This window comes from Labeo rohita, chromosome 8, assembly GCF_022985175.1.
Source record: "Labeo rohita strain BAU-BD-2019 chromosome 8, IGBB_LRoh.1.0, whole genome shotgun sequence".
NCBI lineage: Eukaryota > Metazoa > Chordata > Actinopteri > Cypriniformes > Cyprinidae > Labeo > Labeo rohita.
Window position 1 is genome coordinate 6,510,248 of NC_066876.1, and position 18,377 is coordinate 6,528,624.

General features: G+C 37.2%; 1 protein-coding gene across 1 annotated transcript; it reads left to right on the forward strand.

The window, feature by feature from the left end:
- Positions 1-850: 850 nt before the first annotated feature.
- gna14a (guanine nucleotide binding protein (G protein), alpha 14a) lies at positions 851-18,326 on the forward strand. Its single transcript, XM_051116584.1, has 7 exons — positions 851-1,277; positions 9,900-10,084; positions 10,426-10,580; positions 12,091-12,219; positions 15,774-15,903; positions 17,128-17,281; positions 17,368-18,326. The coding sequence occupies exons 1-7, from the start codon at positions 1,157-1,159 to the stop codon at positions 17,556-17,558; spliced, it is 1,065 nt and encodes a 354-aa protein (XP_050972541.1). The 5' UTR covers positions 851-1,156; the 3' UTR covers positions 17,559-18,326.
- The last annotated feature ends 51 nt before the right edge of the window (positions 18,327-18,377 follow it).

Below are 18,377 nucleotides of genomic sequence, written 5' to 3' on the forward strand. Positions count from 1 at the left end.
CTCAATTTAAAAAAAGAAATAAATAAAAAGACATGAATGAACATGCATAGGCCAAAAAAAGCTAAACTAGCTCTTAACTATGTTATAACAGAATGATTTTATATACTATTTTTCTTTGCAAAATGTGTGTAAAATGGCCATAAACAGGTTTTCTCATTTTGTATGTCATTTTTATTTCTCAATGCATCTATAAACTAAATCTAACTGGCGTATTAATGTGTTTTTGTGGTGACAGGTAATGAAAAAAAGAAGTGTAATAATGGGAGTAATAATTGACAAGATTTTCACAACAATATATAATATTACAAAGGAATATTAAAATAAATAATTTCTTTCTCTATTCATTTGTTATGTCTGCCAAAATGTGTTTTTAGTCCCGGTGTCCCCATATGAGGACATGTATAAAATCAACATCCTGTTTGGTAACAAAAAGTCATATTTTGATTTGAAACCTCATAACATTTTGATGTTGATTTATGACAGTTTTAAATGATAATTACAGAATATTATAATATTTCCATAAGAGTGTCACTAAATTAATATTAGACATTTTTGAAGATCAAGGAGAGAATCTCAAGGAGAGCAAGCCCTGTACGGGACATCCTTAAAACTATGGCTTGTAGAGTCTTAGAGAAATTCACTAAAACATGATGTCCTGGTATGAGGATGCAGGGTCTCAGAAGGTTAAATATATTTTAAATCCTTATATGATTCTTATCAAATAAAGAAGGAAGGGGAATTGATCTATTTATCTATCTATCTAAAATACCTGGACATCCTACTTCCCTATTTGTGCAGGTGTGTCAGGAGGCCCCGCCCCGCCCGAGTGACAGCCGCACAGATGCCCAGGAGAGACACGAGGATGTTCTGCTGCTCTCGCGTCGCCTGAGACTCCAGCTCTGTCATTCCTCCCTCAGCACTGATAAAACACCACTTCTGTTGCCGCCGGACTCCAAGACACAAGTTCTGCTGAATATCTGGAGATTATGTTCAGTGGACTTTTAAAGGAGGAGCCCATTCATGAACACTCAGACTGCGGTGTGGAGCAGATGAGAACAAAATAGCCTACATCTAACCCAAGCTGTTCTAGCGTGCTGAAGATCGTGCTCTTTTAAACGGGACGGGGCTCTGAGAAAGAGAGAGAGAGAGAAAGATCATGGCTGGATGTTGCATGTCTGCGGAGGAGAAGGAACGGCAGAGGATAAATCAGGAGATAGACAAACAACTGAGGAAAGACAAGAAAGACTCGCGGAGAGAACTCAAACTTCTGCTGCTAGGTAAGACATGTGCTTCATATTCTGTCATAAACGAGAAAAAGACGCTTTTGTAATAGATAGATAGAAAGATCAGTATATATACAGTTCAAAATGACGACTAAAACGTGTTTACGTGTTTATAGTTAGTGTAATGAGAACCAAACTTGATACTCTTCTAAATGAAAGGTCACTTAAGTGTCTATTTTAAGTAAAAATTAAAATAAAAAAATAAACGTTTAATATATGTGTGTGTACTGTGTATAATTATTATTTATTTATAAACACAATGTATATATTGTAAATGTATTTTTATATAAAAATATTTACAAGTATATGTATTTATTATAATTTTTATATAATTTCTATTAATATTTTGTACATAAATTACATCTTTCTCTCAAACATATACATTTATTTGTGTGTATTTATATATACATAACAAGTACACACAGTACACACACATATATTAGGCAAACTCTTTTTTTTTGTCTGCGATTAATCGCAATTAATCATTTGACAGCCCTAACAGACTTTCATGACTATGTTTTTTGACATACTTTTAAAAAGTGCATTTTGTAATAACGTTAAATTAAAAGTTTTACTTTTGAGCACATTTTAAATAGTTGTTTTAATAATCTTTTAAAGAAGTAAACATTTGGATGTGTTGACTAACATACTAAAGTTGATATATTTTTAAATGTACTAAATTGTAACCTGATCATTACAAATGTGTAATTACGAATAATTTTAAATACATCACTTATAACTACATTTTAGTTTAATATAAATGCTTGTCAGTACATTCAGCAACATTTTAACCATATGTCAACAGACTAATTATGAAATTACACGTAAAGATGAACTTAAGTCCTACTTGTGTGGGTCAAAACACTCTAAAGTTCAACTAATTGCATTTAATATCACTTTAAACTTTAATCAATTTTCATTTAATAGCATGCACTTTCAGTTTCATTTCATTTAAAAAGCATGCACTTAAGTGTCTGAAAACATTCACAATTATTTTAAAATTAACATTAACATTTTAACAAGAGAACGGACATAGTACATCCACTGAAATTACTGTGAAAAAATATCTGAAGTTAGAAAAGCCCTAGCAAGGTTTGATGCTGTTTTGGGGGGTCTGTACGTGTATGCATTTCTAAAAAGAAATGAATGTGTGGTTTCGCTGCAGTAGCTCCGTTTTATACAGCAGTTCCTGGCCACACGGCCACTGTCTCTGTCCTTGCTATGCAAAAGCATGCAAAGCAGAACCTTCAGTGAACTCTAAACAAACTTTCCTAAACAGCGCTCCCATCACAGCAGATACTGTACACACACAGGAGAATAGGCTTTGTCATATGTCATATGTGTGCGTGCATGTGTGGTTTGAGTGTCATTTACTCGTAACAGTGTAGTGTAGTTCATACACACGTGTGCAGAGTGTGTGAACTGAATCGGTCTCCCAGTAGATTCATTATTACACTGACCACATTAAGAGCTGAGCCCTCGAGACACGCCGAACGGAAAGGTCAAAATAAGCATCACGTTTACAATACTGCTTTTAACTGTAACTGGTGAGCAACGTCAAATGTGGGAATGCTATAACAACATGTTTTACTGTATGTAAAACTAAATATTTGCATTGTGCTTTCCTGTGTGTGCGTGCATGTATTTGGGACGTTTTTGTGCTCCATAAATTTCAGGTGTGACCAGTGCAAAACAATTGCAGCCTTTATAAACATGTTTATATTTTAAAAAAGCTTTTTTTGAATGGGAGTATAGTAATATAAAACACATTCTGTTCATTTGACAAAATATTGTCATACACACTACGTTTTAAAAAACTATTGTTGGGAAAAGATATTTAATAGCATATGTACATCTCTGTAGTCAAAGGTTTTGAATAATTATGATTTTTTAATGTTTTGAAAGTCTCATGCTCACCAGGTTTGAGGTCATTTTAAACCACATGATCAAAAAGATTAATTATTATTTAATTAGTATTTAATTATTATTCTTACACAAAAAAAAATCTGTTTTTGCTTATAATAATCAGAAATGTTTCTTGAGCAGTAAATCAGCATATTAGAATGATTTCTGACGGATCATGTGACACTGAAGACTGGAGTAATGATGCTGAAAATTCAGCTTTACTTCAAAAACTTATGTTTTAAAATATTTTACAATAGAAAACAATAAAAAAAGTATAATAATATTTCACTATATTATTGTTTTTACTGTATTTTTGATCAAATAATTGCAGCCTTGATGAGCATTTTCTTTCAAAAACATTAAAAAATATTATAATTATTCCAAATGTTTAAAAATTACTATATATATATATATATATATATATATGTGTGTGTGTGTGTGTGTGTGTGTGTGTGTGTGTGTGACATTATGTTTAACATTAGTCACTTTGGCTTTTATGTAATAGAGTTGTTACTTTTATTATTATTATTATTATTAAAAGTTTCAAAGTCAGTATCATCTGTAATCACTATGTAAAATCTAGCTGAATAAACATAATTATGAAATGCATTTCTGTCATTCAGTTGAAAAAGCTGTTACATAAATCTCAGGACTCTTGGTTTCGGAATGAACTCATTCAAATCTGGTCATTTTCATTTGTGTAAAAAATTGCAATGTCGCTAGGACATTCTCAAGATGCTAATTAATGCAAAGTGAAGAATGGTGGAATGGAAAACGGCCCACAGAAGAAATTTTCATTTCAAATTTGAAATCCTATAAGCTGGACCCAAAATGAACTTTTTGCCACACCTGTTGATAGCGAGTGAACTCAGAAAATCTAGTGGCCATAAATATTTCTTACCAGCAAATCTGTCCTATTACATAATGAATTATTAAATATTTTTATTTTTTAATATTATAATTTATTTAAATATTATTAATATTATTTTAAAATGTAATTAACTGCAAAAGTGTAATAAAAAATAACAATTAATTTATTATTAATAAATAATAATTCATTTCATCTTTATTGCTTAATGACTGATGATAAATTTTAAGGTTTAAAGTTTAGACAGTATCTGATCTTTTCTTTAGTTGCAGAACATGCTAATTTCTTTGTATTTTTTGCAATTCAAATTCATATTTTAATTTATTTTAATCATTTAAACATTAGAAATGTAATTACTGCAAAAATGTTCTGTCCTGCAGCAGTCAGCAAAGACAATTTTCCTCTCATTTGGCACTGCATAAGTGTTAATTTTTCTGTTAAATTATTCAAGATAATTCAAGATGTATTTTTGCTCTCAAAAATAGAATCATTCTTTGAAGAAAACTGTTTACTGACGCTGGTAAAACCGAAGGAAATAAGAGTGATTACTGAGCTTTATGTTATGCGTACTGTCTGAGTACTGTCTGATTGATGTACTCATTACATTACAGCAGTGCACACCAGCCAACAGTGTTTGTACACATGAGCCATCCAGAAAGTGAACTTCTCTCAGACAGCTGTAAAAGTGTCAAACAACAGGGGCCAGCGTGTCTGTCGTTCACTTCCGGCAGAAAACACACCTTAATATCATGCCTCACTGTCTGACTACAGAGGGCATTATTGTGAGCTCTTAGTATGTTCAAGAAGCATGTGGCTATAAGACAATACCTCGAGAGTTAATGCTCTGCCAAAGTCGGTAAATCAACCTAAGAAGTCTCGATTTACTCTACGTCTGACTTGAAGTATACATACAAAGTCTGTGTTCAGTCAAATCATGATGCCACAGTTCTGTAAAATGAAATATGATTTGTAAGTGAGTTTCTAGTGAAGCTGAGCTGTGCGTTTGCTTTAACACATGAAGTGGGCTTGAATAATGGCTTTAGTGTGGAGAGTCTCACTCCACTCAGGGAGTGTTTATTGGCCAAGTACAAGACAGATATTCTGCCACACGGCACTTTAAACAAAACTCACTGAAACACATACCCCTACTCAACCATTCTCTCCTCTCCGTCTCTATCTTTCTCCCCTTTGTCTGCTCTGATTTTTGTGTCTCTCTGCAGGGTGAAACAACTGCAAGTATAGGTATTATTTTTCTCAAGTATACATTTTCATTTCATGTTCATTTCATCACATACAGTATATATACTGCTGTCAAATTGATTATTTCGTGATTAACTGCATCCAAGCCGAACGTTTGTGTTAAGGTTAGAGTTATATGTACATGTATGTGTGTGTATTTAAATATGCATATAAATATACAAAGTACACACATATTTATTGTGTAAACACTTTTGTTTTGGATGTGATTAATCATGATTAATTGATTTGACAGCACTATACATGTATTTAGCTATATTTACAAAGACTCTTCAAAGGTGGCATGAATGCATTTACGCTGCAGTGTGTGTGTGTATTAGGGCTGTCAAAATGTGTAATCTAATTAATTAATTACATGATTTGCTGATAAATTAATCTAAATAATCACAAATAAATCACACATCAATTTGGGCTGAGGAATCACCACCCAAAAGATCATTTAAAGTCATTATTATGTTAAATGAGATAAGCATTGAATAGACACAAAAATGAGATTTATAAATAAAAAAAATATTTTGATTCAACTTTGAGAATTTAGTACTTATGAACTTATGGCTGCAATGTGGCTATAACATTGTTTTCAGAAGCTGCGGTGTATTTACAATAACTGTTCGAAGGTGGCGTGAATGCTTTTACACTGCAATTACAGTTGCATAAATAATGCTGTAAGATTAATGGATTTTAAATGGGCATTATTTGTCAGGGTCACTGCTACTGAAAGGAATGAGGAATGAGGAGACGTGGATGAAGCACAAACAACAGTCTTTAGTAATCCAAAACAGATTAACACAGAGCAGGCAGGAACACACATGTAGCACAACATAGACGTTTGAACACGGGACAGGAAACAAGGGGCAGACCACACTATAAATATACGACTAAAAGAGGTAATTAATGAGACACACTTGAAATCAATGAGAACATCAAACAAGGGAGAAAATAGGTCACGGGGAGCACATGGGGAGAAAAATACACACAAAACATCCATGAGCGTGACATATCAGCCCCCTTCCGGAAGGCACGTCCTCGCTTCGCGGGAACAACATGGGGAGGGACGGGAGGGAACTTGGGAGGAGGCTCGGGAGGAAGACGGTGACCCGGGAGGGGGCCGGCAGTCAGAGTACAGGGTGAAGATGATGGAGGGAGGAGACAGGAGGGACTTGGAGCAGGAGAAGCCAGGTGGGACCCAGGTGGGACCTAGGCCATAGCCGGAAAGGCGACCCACGTTGGAGCTGACGGAGGGAGGAGCCATGGAGAAGGAAGGGCTGATGACTCCAGGGGGCCGACTGACAGCGGCGGAGCAGGTGGTGGAAGAGCCCGAGGCAGAGACGGAAAGCGAGGGTGAGGTGGAACGAATTGCTCAGGCTCAGGCGGGGTTTCAAAAGGCCACGGTGGAGTCCTGAGGTGAAGGATGGTCAATGACAGACCAAGGCGGAGCCGGAGGGACGAGGGAGCCCGATGGAGCCGGTGAATTACTGGGTCACGGCAGAGAGGAGGGAGCTAGGAGCCATGGTGGAGCTGCTGGGTCGTCTGGTTGAGGTGGAGTCCTGGACTCTGAGGCTGGAGACGGAGACAGGGGATCCTCCAGCCATGGCGCTGATGGAGACTGGCAGACCCGTGGTGAGCCCACTGCACAGATGGTGGGCTGAGGTGAGCAAAGGGCTGCTAGACGACAGCGGTGGAGGAGGCAGGAGCGGGAGGGTGGGTGGGCATTTGTGAGCCTACGGGCATTCAGGGCTGGCAGACAGCTCACAACCAGCCTCCATGGCCAAAATAAGGCTGACAGGGGGCTCAGACGAAGGTGGGAGGAGAGGGGGCACATCAGCATGTAAGTCAATATCAAAAACCCTCTCAACCTCCAACAGTCCCAGATCCACCAATAGCTCACCCACAGCCATGGTGCAGTGGGTGGAGCTCCTCTCCGCGATCTCGCTGACCATGGCTTCCTCCCTTGTGGCGGGCATTGTAGCTGGCTCTCGCACCTGGTCTGACGTCACTTGCAGTTTCGGCTCTGTCGCGGCAATGGATTGTTGGTCGCAGTGAGCTCGGGCTCTCCATCATCGGTGGGCTTGGGCTTAAGCTCCATACAGTGGAGAGATGGTGGTCTGGGCTCTGGGTCTGGAGTGGAACTGGCAAGATCATCCTAAGAACTGACTGTGAATGGAGATCCGTTTCTCGCCAGTATCCACTCCACAAAGGCGGCAAAATCCGCTCAAGGACCATCTTCAGATGACGGCACTCTGCAAGCGGGGGTCAGGCTGGCGTTATAGAACGTGCAGAGCGCATCATCCAGGAAGCTGAGATGAGCAATGTCCAGGAACAGTCTGGTATTGTCCTCGAGCGATCTTTCCCCCTGCTCCAGCAGGAGCAAGAGGTATCCAGGATGGGATAAAGGGTTGAAGGTGAAACATGGGATCCATGGGGGAACAACGGAAAGAAAAAACACTGACCGAAACACAGAAACAAAATGGGGAAAACACGCCAATAAACTATTTTTGTTGGTCCAGTGTTCTGTCAGGGTTACTGCTACTGCGAGGAGCAAGGAACGAGGAGACATGGATAAAACACAAACAACAGTCTTTAATAATCCAAAACGGGGTAACACAGGGCATGCAGAAACACACATGTAGCACAACATATACGTTCAACTCTCTCTTTCTCTTTGTAGAAAAATTCTAAATAACTTTTTGTAACCCAATTAAATCACCTTTTGCCATTAATTTAAATCTAGAGTTTGTAATTTCATCAAAGGAATAGCAGAACACACCCCCATCTTCCGTTGGTCAGGAAAACTAGTAGCCACGCCCCAAACTCATGCCATTGGTTGGGATGATCAAACAAATAGTAATGTTTTGTTAGCAGCTCAGAGTAACAGTATTTACACTTTTCAGGGAATCAACCTACAATAAGATGATGAAAATGTTATTTTAAAAAATTACACACATCAACAACAGAATGAGAAAATAAAGTAGTTCAGAATGGAGTGTGTCATGTCATGTCGGTCAGTTATTCTGACGATTAATGGTATAGTCTGACGAGAAATTGGATAATTATAATCATTTTTTTTGTAGTAATAAAATAAGACCTAAGTGAATGATAACCTTTAAAATTACTTCAAATACATATATTAATTGCAACAAGGCTATAATAGTTTGTTCAAATAAAGTATCAAAAGCAAGTAATCATATGGTTTTATTGAACAAAACTTTTAAAATACATAATGTATTATAAACAATAGAGCTAACGTATTTTACGCAGTATAACAAATGCCTGCACAGGGCGCTAATGCCCTTTACACTTTACTGCGCGATCTAATCCAGGTTTAATATTGGCTAAACAACATTTAATTCAAATGTCCACTCAATCTTTAATATTTGACCATTTCTTTACGACAGAAATGCTACAGCCACTGTAATTTCTTAAATATGTGGACATCAAAATATGTAACTCAGAGTGAGGGTTTGAGCTTTTATTTTGAAAGTGCGATGAACAGTTAGCATTTTAGATAACCTTAATCATGCATTCTCCTGTGTTTGCATAAGTTTATAAATGATTTACCTTACAAATCTGATAAAAATGGCAGATGTATTGTTCCCAGATGAATGTTACAATAAACCCAAACTCACAACAACATGCAGAGATGGAGTTTGAGATGCTCCACACATGTAAAAGATAACAGTTTGTGAGGAGCAGCATTTACTGTGAACAGAGCCGCTCTGAGATGCACGTAAAGCACATATAATAAACCTGCATCGCATGTATTTATTTAACTAAATTGTAGCATTTGTGAATTCACAATAGCATTATGCTTTATTATGATTTTTTAATAGGTTTAATATATCCTGTGCCACTTCTGGTTTTTGCTGGTTACTCGACACTAGCAAAATGCAGCTGAGGGTTTTTTTTAAATCGAGTACTCGAATTGAGGAATTGTGATAGCCCTAATGTCATGCTGCAGGCCTGCACATATATCCCCTTCTCCTCGCTATATTCCATTCAAAATTATCCTCACCCATGTACATCTTACAGCTATCCTGAGTAAAGACACAGCAGCTGGAGAATATAAACACGGCCCTGGCAAGCCGCGCGTTCAGTCTGTCAAACATAATCGCCTCATTCTTGTCTTGCAGCAGTAGCCAAACACTAAGCAGAATAACTTTTTGTTCATATTTGGGAAAAATAGACAAATAAGAAGTGGCCATATTCACTGATGTGGGTTATCAGTTGATAGTAATGATTTAAAAGTGGAGAATTTTTTTGTAATGTCTCTTATGCTCACCAAATATAGTAAAAACACTTATATTGTGAAATATTATTACAATTTAAAATAACTGTTTTCTAAGTGAATATACTGTGAAATGTAATTTATTCCACTGATGCAAAGCAGAATTTTCAGCATCTTACTCCGGTCTTCCGTGTCACATGATCCTTCAGAAATCATTCTAATATTCCGACACATTTCTTACTTTTATCAATGTTGGAAACATTCATATACAATGGTAGTTAGTCCAAAAACATGGTAATACAATTGTACGTTTTTGCTAGTGCAGAAACTAAAGGATGTATTTGTCTTTTCTCTCTTGCAGGCACAGGTGAGAGTGGCAAGAGTACGTTCATTAAACAGATGAGAATCATTCATGGTTCAGGTTATACTGATGAAGATAAGAAGGGCTTCATAAAGCTTGTCCACCAGAACACGATCAGCGCCATGCAGTCCATGGTCAGAGCTATGGAAATGCTCAAGATCGCTTATGCCAACTCAGACAACCAGGTAGCACTCACACACATAACAATTGCATTCTTGATCACATCTGAGCAGTTCTGGGGTTACAAAAATACAAATGTAGCTGTTACAGCACCACCTAGTGTTGGAAGAATGGGCCTAAATGGTCGAATTTGACACCATACTGCCACGTCTTTTTGATTACTCTATAATCATGCTTTTTATGTCACCTGTTTATTTCCTTCCAGAAGGTTTTACGTCCTGTTTATCTGCTCTGCTTCACTTGCATTAATTGGCTGTTTTCTCCACTCTGGCTCTTGACCATACACTCTCATTGGTCCCCTGGGGAGATGCTGGTCAGTCCTGATTGGCTGTGCTTGTCTCTGCAGGCAAATGCTACACTGGTGAATGATATTGAGGTGGATAAGATCATGAGTTTGGACGAGCCCCAAGTCAACGCCATCCGGAGTCTATGGAACGACACTGGGATTCAGGAATGCTACGACCGCCGCCGAGAGTACCAGCTAACTGACTCTGCCAAATAGTCAGTCCTGTCACTTTCAACCTATTAAAACTATAATCCAGTGCAGAACTTTTATTCCAATAATATTACAGTTGAGGTCAAAAGTTTACATACACATTGCAGAATCTGCAAACTGTTAATTGTTTTACCAAAATAAGAGCAATCATACAAAATGGATGTTATTTTTTATTTAGTACTGACCTGAATAAGATATTTCACATAAGAGACATTTACATATAGTCCACAAGAGAAAATAATAGTTGAAATTACCCAGTTCAAACGTTTACATACACTTGATTCTTATTACTGTGTTGTTGCCTGAATGATCCACAGCTGTGTTTTTTTGTTTAGTGATAGTTGTTCATGAGTCCCTTGTTTGTCCTGAACGGTTAAACTGTCTGCTGTTCTTCAGAAAAATCCTTCAGGTTCCACAAATTCTGTGTTTTTTCAGCTTTTTTGTGTATTTAAACCCTTTCCATCAATGACTGTATGATTTTGAGATCCATCTTTTCACACTGAGGACAACTGATGGACTCATATGCAACTATTACAGTAGGTTCAAACGCTCACTGATGCTCCAGAAGGAAACACAATGCATTAAGAGGTGGGGGGTGAAAACTTTTGGAATTTGAAGATCAGGGTAAATTTAACTTATTTTGTCTTCTGGGAAACATGTAAGTACCTTCTGTAGCTTCTGAAGGGCAGAACTAAATGAAAAAAAAAAAAGTGATATTTAGGCAAAATAAAAAAAAATTACACATCTCCATTCTGTTCAAAAGTTTATGCCCCTGGCTCTTAATGCATGTTTTTTCCTTCTGGAGCATCAGTGAGCATTCGAACCTTCTGTAATAGCTGCATATGAGTCTCTCAGTTGTCCTCAGTGTGGAAAGATGGATCTCAAAGTCATACAGTCATTGTTGAAGAGGGTTCAAATGACACAAAAATGCTGAAAAACTGAAGGATTTGTAGGACCTGAAGGATTTTTGTGAAGTACAGCAGGCAGTTTAACTGTTCAGGATAAATAAGGGACTCATGAACAACTATCACTAAACAAAAAAACACAGCTGCGGGTCATTAAGGTAACAACACAGTATTAAGAAACAAGTGTATGTAAACTTTTGAACTTTTTATGTTAAATATCTTATTCAGGTCAGTACTAAATAAAAAATGACATGCATTTTGTATGATCCCTCTTATTTTGTTTAAATAATTAACATTTTGCAGATTCTGTAAGGTGTATGTAAACTTTTGCACTCAACTGTATATTATCTTCAAGCATAATTTTTTGAAAAATATACTTTTAGGATTATAAGAATGCTGCAAGTGCACATTAAGTGCGCTTAATTTTTTTTTACGAAGTGAGGTCCAGTATTAGAAGTGTATTTTCTCTAATCATTTTAGTTTTTCTAAATGCCCAGCATATTTGTCAACAGAATGTGTGGTATTGCGGTGTAAAACTCATAACTACTGTAAAACCTGTTTCAGCAGCTCTGGCCATGCTGACCACAGTATTTGTTTTCACCCGTAACAGCTACCTGAGTGATTTGGATCGAATTTCAGACGCTGCGTACGTTCCCACAGAGCAGGACATTCTGAGAGTCCGGGTCCCCACCACAGGTATCATTGAGTACCCCTTCGACCTGGAGAATGTCATCTTCAGGTGAGCCCACACGTGTGTTTCTTCATGCATCAACACACACATTGAGCAGAAAGAGTTTACAAAAGTGATTTTTTTTTTTTTAAATGCACGTGCCAAATTTACTCTTCGTGCTTACATTGGTTCCATGATTTTGAACAAGTTTTAAATAATTTTCAACTAAAGTTTAAATGTAATGAAAAAATCATGTGGTAAAAAACAGCTTCATCGGAAGATGGAGAAGGCCACATCATATAGCAGCTGGAAATACAGCCATTATTTTGTAGGGCAAAAGGATGACAAAAACATCAATGTCACATGTCAACTGTGTAGTGGTACTAAGACTTTTTCAAATGCTTTGTTAAATAACAGAATTAGTTGAAAAATTGGGGCTTGTCATCAGTTTGAGCCAGCCACTTTTCATTTATCTGTACAGTAACTTTAATGGATTCACACTCACAGGCTGCAAAAATTACGCAATTCTCAATTTTTCTTGAAAGGAGTAACTAGTAATGAGTAATATATTACATTTTTGAATGATGAGCCCAACGCTGTTCCTCACACACTGAATAAATGTTAGTGTACATGTTAATCATATTTTTTGTACAAGTTTGTAAATATATATTTAAAGGAAAAATATTTTACATATAAATTACTAATTCTTAAATATTGTTACGATTTTGTGGAATCACAGTACACCATTTCACGCTTTGCTTTGCCCTAAAAAGGTCAAATTATCAAGATATCTTAGTGATTGTTAGTCAACCACATGAGTTTAATTTGGCGGACAAAAGTTTTTTCAGTATTCAAATATTTTAACAAGACAATTTCACTGTTCAGGATTTAATAATAAAAGATTATGCCAAACTTTAACAAGGTTTTCTTTTCAAGAATTTCAAGAATTTCAGACTATTTTTTGTATCACTTTAATGTGCAAAAAAACTATAAAAGAACAATGTTAATTTAAATTTAGAAATTAAAAACTTTTTTAACATAAAAGATGTGTATTACAGTCATTGTATAAATAGCATTTTTAATCGTATTAATGGTTTCATATTACTTAAAGTAATATAATTTTATTATTTTTTAAATAAATTACACACATCTCAAATTACAGTTATGTAAGAGCAATATTTCAGATTTTAAATGTATTGTTATATATACCTGTGTTAAGTAAATATTTAATGTTGTATAATTACTTTGTTCCTATCTTGCTTCCAAAGTAATCATAATTGAAACAGCAGTTTATCAAAAGGCAACAAATAAGTAAGAAGATTAAAAAATTCTTTTAGTTTTAAAGAACGGTCACACTTTAATTTGGGACCAATTCTTACTATTAACTAACTATTGCCTACAAATTTTGCCTCAAACTCCTAATTTGCTGCTTATTAATAGTTAGCAAGGTAGTTATTAAGTTTAAGCATGGGGTAGAGATTAAGGGATCTACAGAATGGGCATGCAGAATAAGACATTAATATGTGCTTTATAAGTACTATTATATTATGATCTGTCTGAATACTGGATTCTGATTGGCTGGCAGGAATGCATTAATACCGTTTAATGCACAGGTAGTTCCAAGTCAGTTTAATCACCTTTCTATATTAATGCGCTGCTTTAAATGATGCACACTAACCAACACACATCACTCACACACACACAGACAGAGAGAGAGAGAGAGAGAGAGAAAGAGAGAGAGGTCGGAGATCGCGGATGTGCTGCGCACACATAAACTTGTTGTCAACAATGCCCCTGTGACTTTAATTAAAAAAATAGCCTAGATACTAGATTGCTACATTATATTCCTCAGCAACAAGGTGGTAAAATCGCTGTTTTTGGAGTAACACAGCTTCATTGTTTGTAGAGAGATGCGCTACGCAGGTAACACACACACACACACACACACACACACAACTGTCATCTCTCTCTCTCACTCTCACTACAGATCAAAAATTAATTGAAATAAATGCTATAATTCACTCAAACAAATGTAATTTTGACTTGTCTTACTGCAAACATCACAGGTTTATTTCAGTCAAATGACTGTGTCTAATTTGAACTTTGCATTAACTGATTCTGATGCAGCTATCGGGAGCTAACGTTGTGCATTAAAACATATAATGAAAATAACTTAAAATTTTAGCATTTGTCAAATGGCCAAAACAGCTTGCTCTGAAAAGGGCATTTTGATAAGGTAAAAAGCGTGTTTTTTAAAGTGCAGCCAAATTTTGACTGTGGTATGTTATAGATTTGTTATTAAGTCCCTAGCGAATCATTAACTGTGGAAATTCTGATGACACTTTAAATTATGGAGTGATATCATGCACCCAGCACGACGCAAGTATTTGCATTAAAATCATATAATGCAGAAATTAAAATTAAAATGCACCCCATTGTTTAAATAGCAAATTAATTTGCACCCAATATGCTGGAAAAACGAGGTGTGTTCAGGCGTGTTGTTGGCGCGTTACTATTTTGAGGCAACTGAAATAGACTGTGCCATTGACCAACTGAAACCTGGTTTAAAGTCAATGGCGCAATATTTTATTGTTATTTAAAGAGCGCGTTAGTAATATGCGTTTATAGGCAGGTGCATAATGCACATACACTCTGCTTATGCCAAATATTAAAAATTTATTTCATGTAAAAGATGGCCTACATGTCAGTCGCTTCTAATGCAAACTGTTTTTTTGGTTTCACTTTCGCTTTCGAAATGATTGCGTTCAGCAAGGAGGGGAGAGTTTTGAAAGGGGGTGCACAGTAACTCATTTGAGGGGGCTCGGACCGTGAATGCCCCTCCTTGGCGCCGGTCCTGCTCTCTGGAGAAGCACTCAGTCTTTGTTCTAGCAAATTCCGCCCTGTAAATAGCGAATCCGCCATGGTGCGAGCGCAACTGGCTCTTAAAGGGAATGGGAGATGAGACTCTGATTGGTTTAATGCACGTTATGACCAAAACACACACATGACTCATTAAGAGAATAGGGACAACCCTTTTAGACCATGGCGCCAATGTTTTTCCCATCCCTAAAATAGCAAAAGTGGATTCGGACATGTCCTAAGTGCACCTGCGCCGTGCACTTTAGACCATGCGCTTAGATTAGGGGTGGGGAACGTTGATCCTTGAGGGCCGGTGTCCCTGCAGAGTTTAGCTCCAACCCTAATCAAACACACCTGAACAAGCTAATCAAGGTCTTCAGGATACAGGTTGGTATTTTTTTTTTCAGGGTTGGAGCTAAGCTCTGCAGGGACACCGGCCCTCCAGGATTCCCCACCCCTGGCTTAGATCGTTAAAATAGGGCCCAAAGTGTTACCTAAAGAAAAAACAAGGACAGAGAATTTCATGGACTCTCGAAGCGTGAGTACTTTACTAAAAGGATAAGAAATAAGGTTTATACTTTATTTTATAGTGTCTATATTACAGTGTAATTATATGCTGAAGTGCTGAGTAATAATCTAACGTTTAACATTTTAAGGACACTGTAAAATAAAGTGTCACCCAATTAAGATATGCATCAAAACTTGAGGACTAACTTTAAGACAATCACAGCCTTCTATTTGTCACGTTTCATTGGTGTCCTCAGGATGGTGGATGTCGGGGGTCAGCGATCCGAGCGCAGGAAGTGGATCCACTGCTTTGAGAACGTCACCTCCATCATTTTCCTGGTGGCTCTGAGCGAGTACGACCAGGTCCTGGCTGAATGTGACAATGAGGTCAGTGTCCTTTAAGTTCATCCTGTCCAGAATGTTCCTCTGTGACTTCATGCTCATGTGTGTTGACCGGACTCGTTAGGGCCCGAGCACAGAGGTGCAAGGACCCTACTGGAATTGCTCTGTTTATTATTATTATTACGTTCCAAAATGAATTAGGGTCTAAACATGCTCGAAAACTCATAAAACGTTGGACACACACCAGAAGTGGTGAAAATTTACGTCTAATATAGGTTTCAGAAGTGGGTGTGGCAAAATGGCTCGATAGCGCCACCTGTTCACTTTCAACGAAGTGCACCTTGAGCTACGTTTCACACACATGTACGAAAATCGGTACACATATGCAGCACACCAATACCTACAAAAAATTCCATTGGTGCAAAATCCGAAACCCAACAGGAAGTCGGTTATTTTTAATTTTCTCAGCAAATTTTGTGTTGCATTTTCCATTTTCAGGCCTCGTACTTTAACAAACTCCTCCTAGAGATTTATTCAAATCAACACCAATTTTGGTCAGTCTAATCTAAAGCCCTTTGCGACATTCAGTTGCAAAGATCTAGAGTTTTAGGTGGCATGCTGAAGGGTTGAAGGGCGTGTCCGTGGCGGTCTGACAAATTTCGAAGGTTTGCTGTGAAAGAGGTAGCTGTTATAATTCAGGCATACAATGTCCGATCTGCACCAAAATTCACGTTTGATAAGAGTCCTGTCCTGAACACATGTCCGTGACCATGTTCAGTTATAGTCATAGCGCCACCTGCTGGCAACAGGAAGTAACATGTTTTACACTGTAACAAACTAGTCCTAGTGATTTAATGACATCAAAATTATATTTGGTCAGTCTAATCTAAAGGCCTTTGCGATTTTAAATTGCGAAGATCTTGAGTTTTCTTTGAAGGACGTGTCCGTGACGGCCTGACAAAGTTTGACGTTTTGCCATGGGAATAGTTGTTGTAACAAAGTTGTCATACAATGTCCGACCTGCCCCAAACTTAACACGTTCAACAAGAGTCCCGGCCTGAAAACATCTACATGCCAATATTCAGTTATAGTCATAGCGCCACCAGCTGGCAGCAGTTTGGCACATATAAATGACTTTGATATATTCCTTCTATATTTACCACTTTAAATACATGCTCACTGTTCGCTGTTTTCCTAAAGCCACAGGTCGGCGGTGGGCCCTTTCAACACTGCTTGCAGTTTTAATTTTTTCTGTCTGTTGTGTTTCAGAATCGTATGGAGGAGAGTAAAGCCTTGTTTAAAACCATCATCACATATCCTTGGTTCCAGCAGTCGTCTGTGATTCTCTTTCTTAACAAGACAGACATCCTGAAGGAGAAGATTGTGCACTCTCACCTGGCCACCTACTTCCCAGAATTCACAGGTGAGTCATTCACAGCAGTTCACTTGTGAGAATGAATCACTTTCAACCAGTCATTCGGGTCCCATGGATTGTTGTTTTTTTTACAGGCCCCAAAAACGATCCAAAGTCAGCCCAGGAGTTTATTCTTAAGATGTACCAGGAGCAAAACGAAGACAAAGACAAAACCATCTACTCTCACTTCACTTGTGCCACCGACACGGAGAACATCCGCTTGATCTTCGCCGCTGTGAAAGACACCATCCTCAGACACAATCTCAAAGAGTTCAACCTGGTTTAAAATCAACAACCAGTCGTCATCCTGGAGGACAAACCTGGTCCTGCTCTCTTCTGTTGATCTGTTGAGTAGATTTAGCTCTCACATTAGCTTAACATTGTTCTATTGTTGACTAAGGACTTATCTAGGAGAATGGATTAGATGTGGACTGGGTTCCTGAAAACAAGCCTTGGTCTACCATTACAAGGATGAAGCTTTTTCCCAGTCGTGTTTAGGTCCTTTAATAGATGGATAGGTTTCATCGACAACAGATGTTGCCATTTTGTTCTTTATGTGAGTAGTTTACAAAGGATGCTATAGGAGATTTTAAGGCACATGTAAAAATGTTTTCCTGATGTAATAGATCAAAGTCGTAAAGACTGAAGCGTTTAAAAGCAAGGTCGTTTACATGTTTATGTAAAAATTCGTTCTGGATTTTAAAAATACAAACACACTCTGATGTTTCCTTCTGTAGTTTTAACGCAAGCATGAATCATGATTATTCATTTGTAGAAACTAAAGGTATGAATTTAATTCATATGTTTTTATTTTATTATTATTTCTCAATGTAAACATGACATTTTAAACATTTGTGGTGTTTTAGTGTCAACTTGTATATTGTAAATTATATTTATCGTCTTAAACATGCATAAATCTTAATTTCTCGCAGAAAATTCAGTCACAAGGCAAATTCAGAAAGTTTTCACGTTGAATTCAGACTCAGAGTTGAATTATTTTACCTGAAGTGCCTTTAAACTGTAATGTCTGTATCTGCTTTGATAATATTTATTAAACAATGATATACAGCTGTGTTGTTACTTATTATATTTCAAATAAAACAAT

Coding starts and splice junctions, on each gene's coding strand:
- gna14a (XM_051116584.1), top strand. CDS start 1,157: ATGGCTGGATGTTGCATGTCTGCGGAGGAGAAGGAACGGCAGAGGATA. Junction 1,278..9,899: donor ACTCAAACTTCTGCTGCTAG/GTAAGACATGTG, acceptor TCTCTCTTGCAG/GCACAGGTGAGAGTGGCAAG. Junction 10,085..10,425: donor ATGCCAACTCAGACAACCAG/GTAGCACTCACA, acceptor TTGTCTCTGCAG/GCAAATGCTACACTGGTGAA.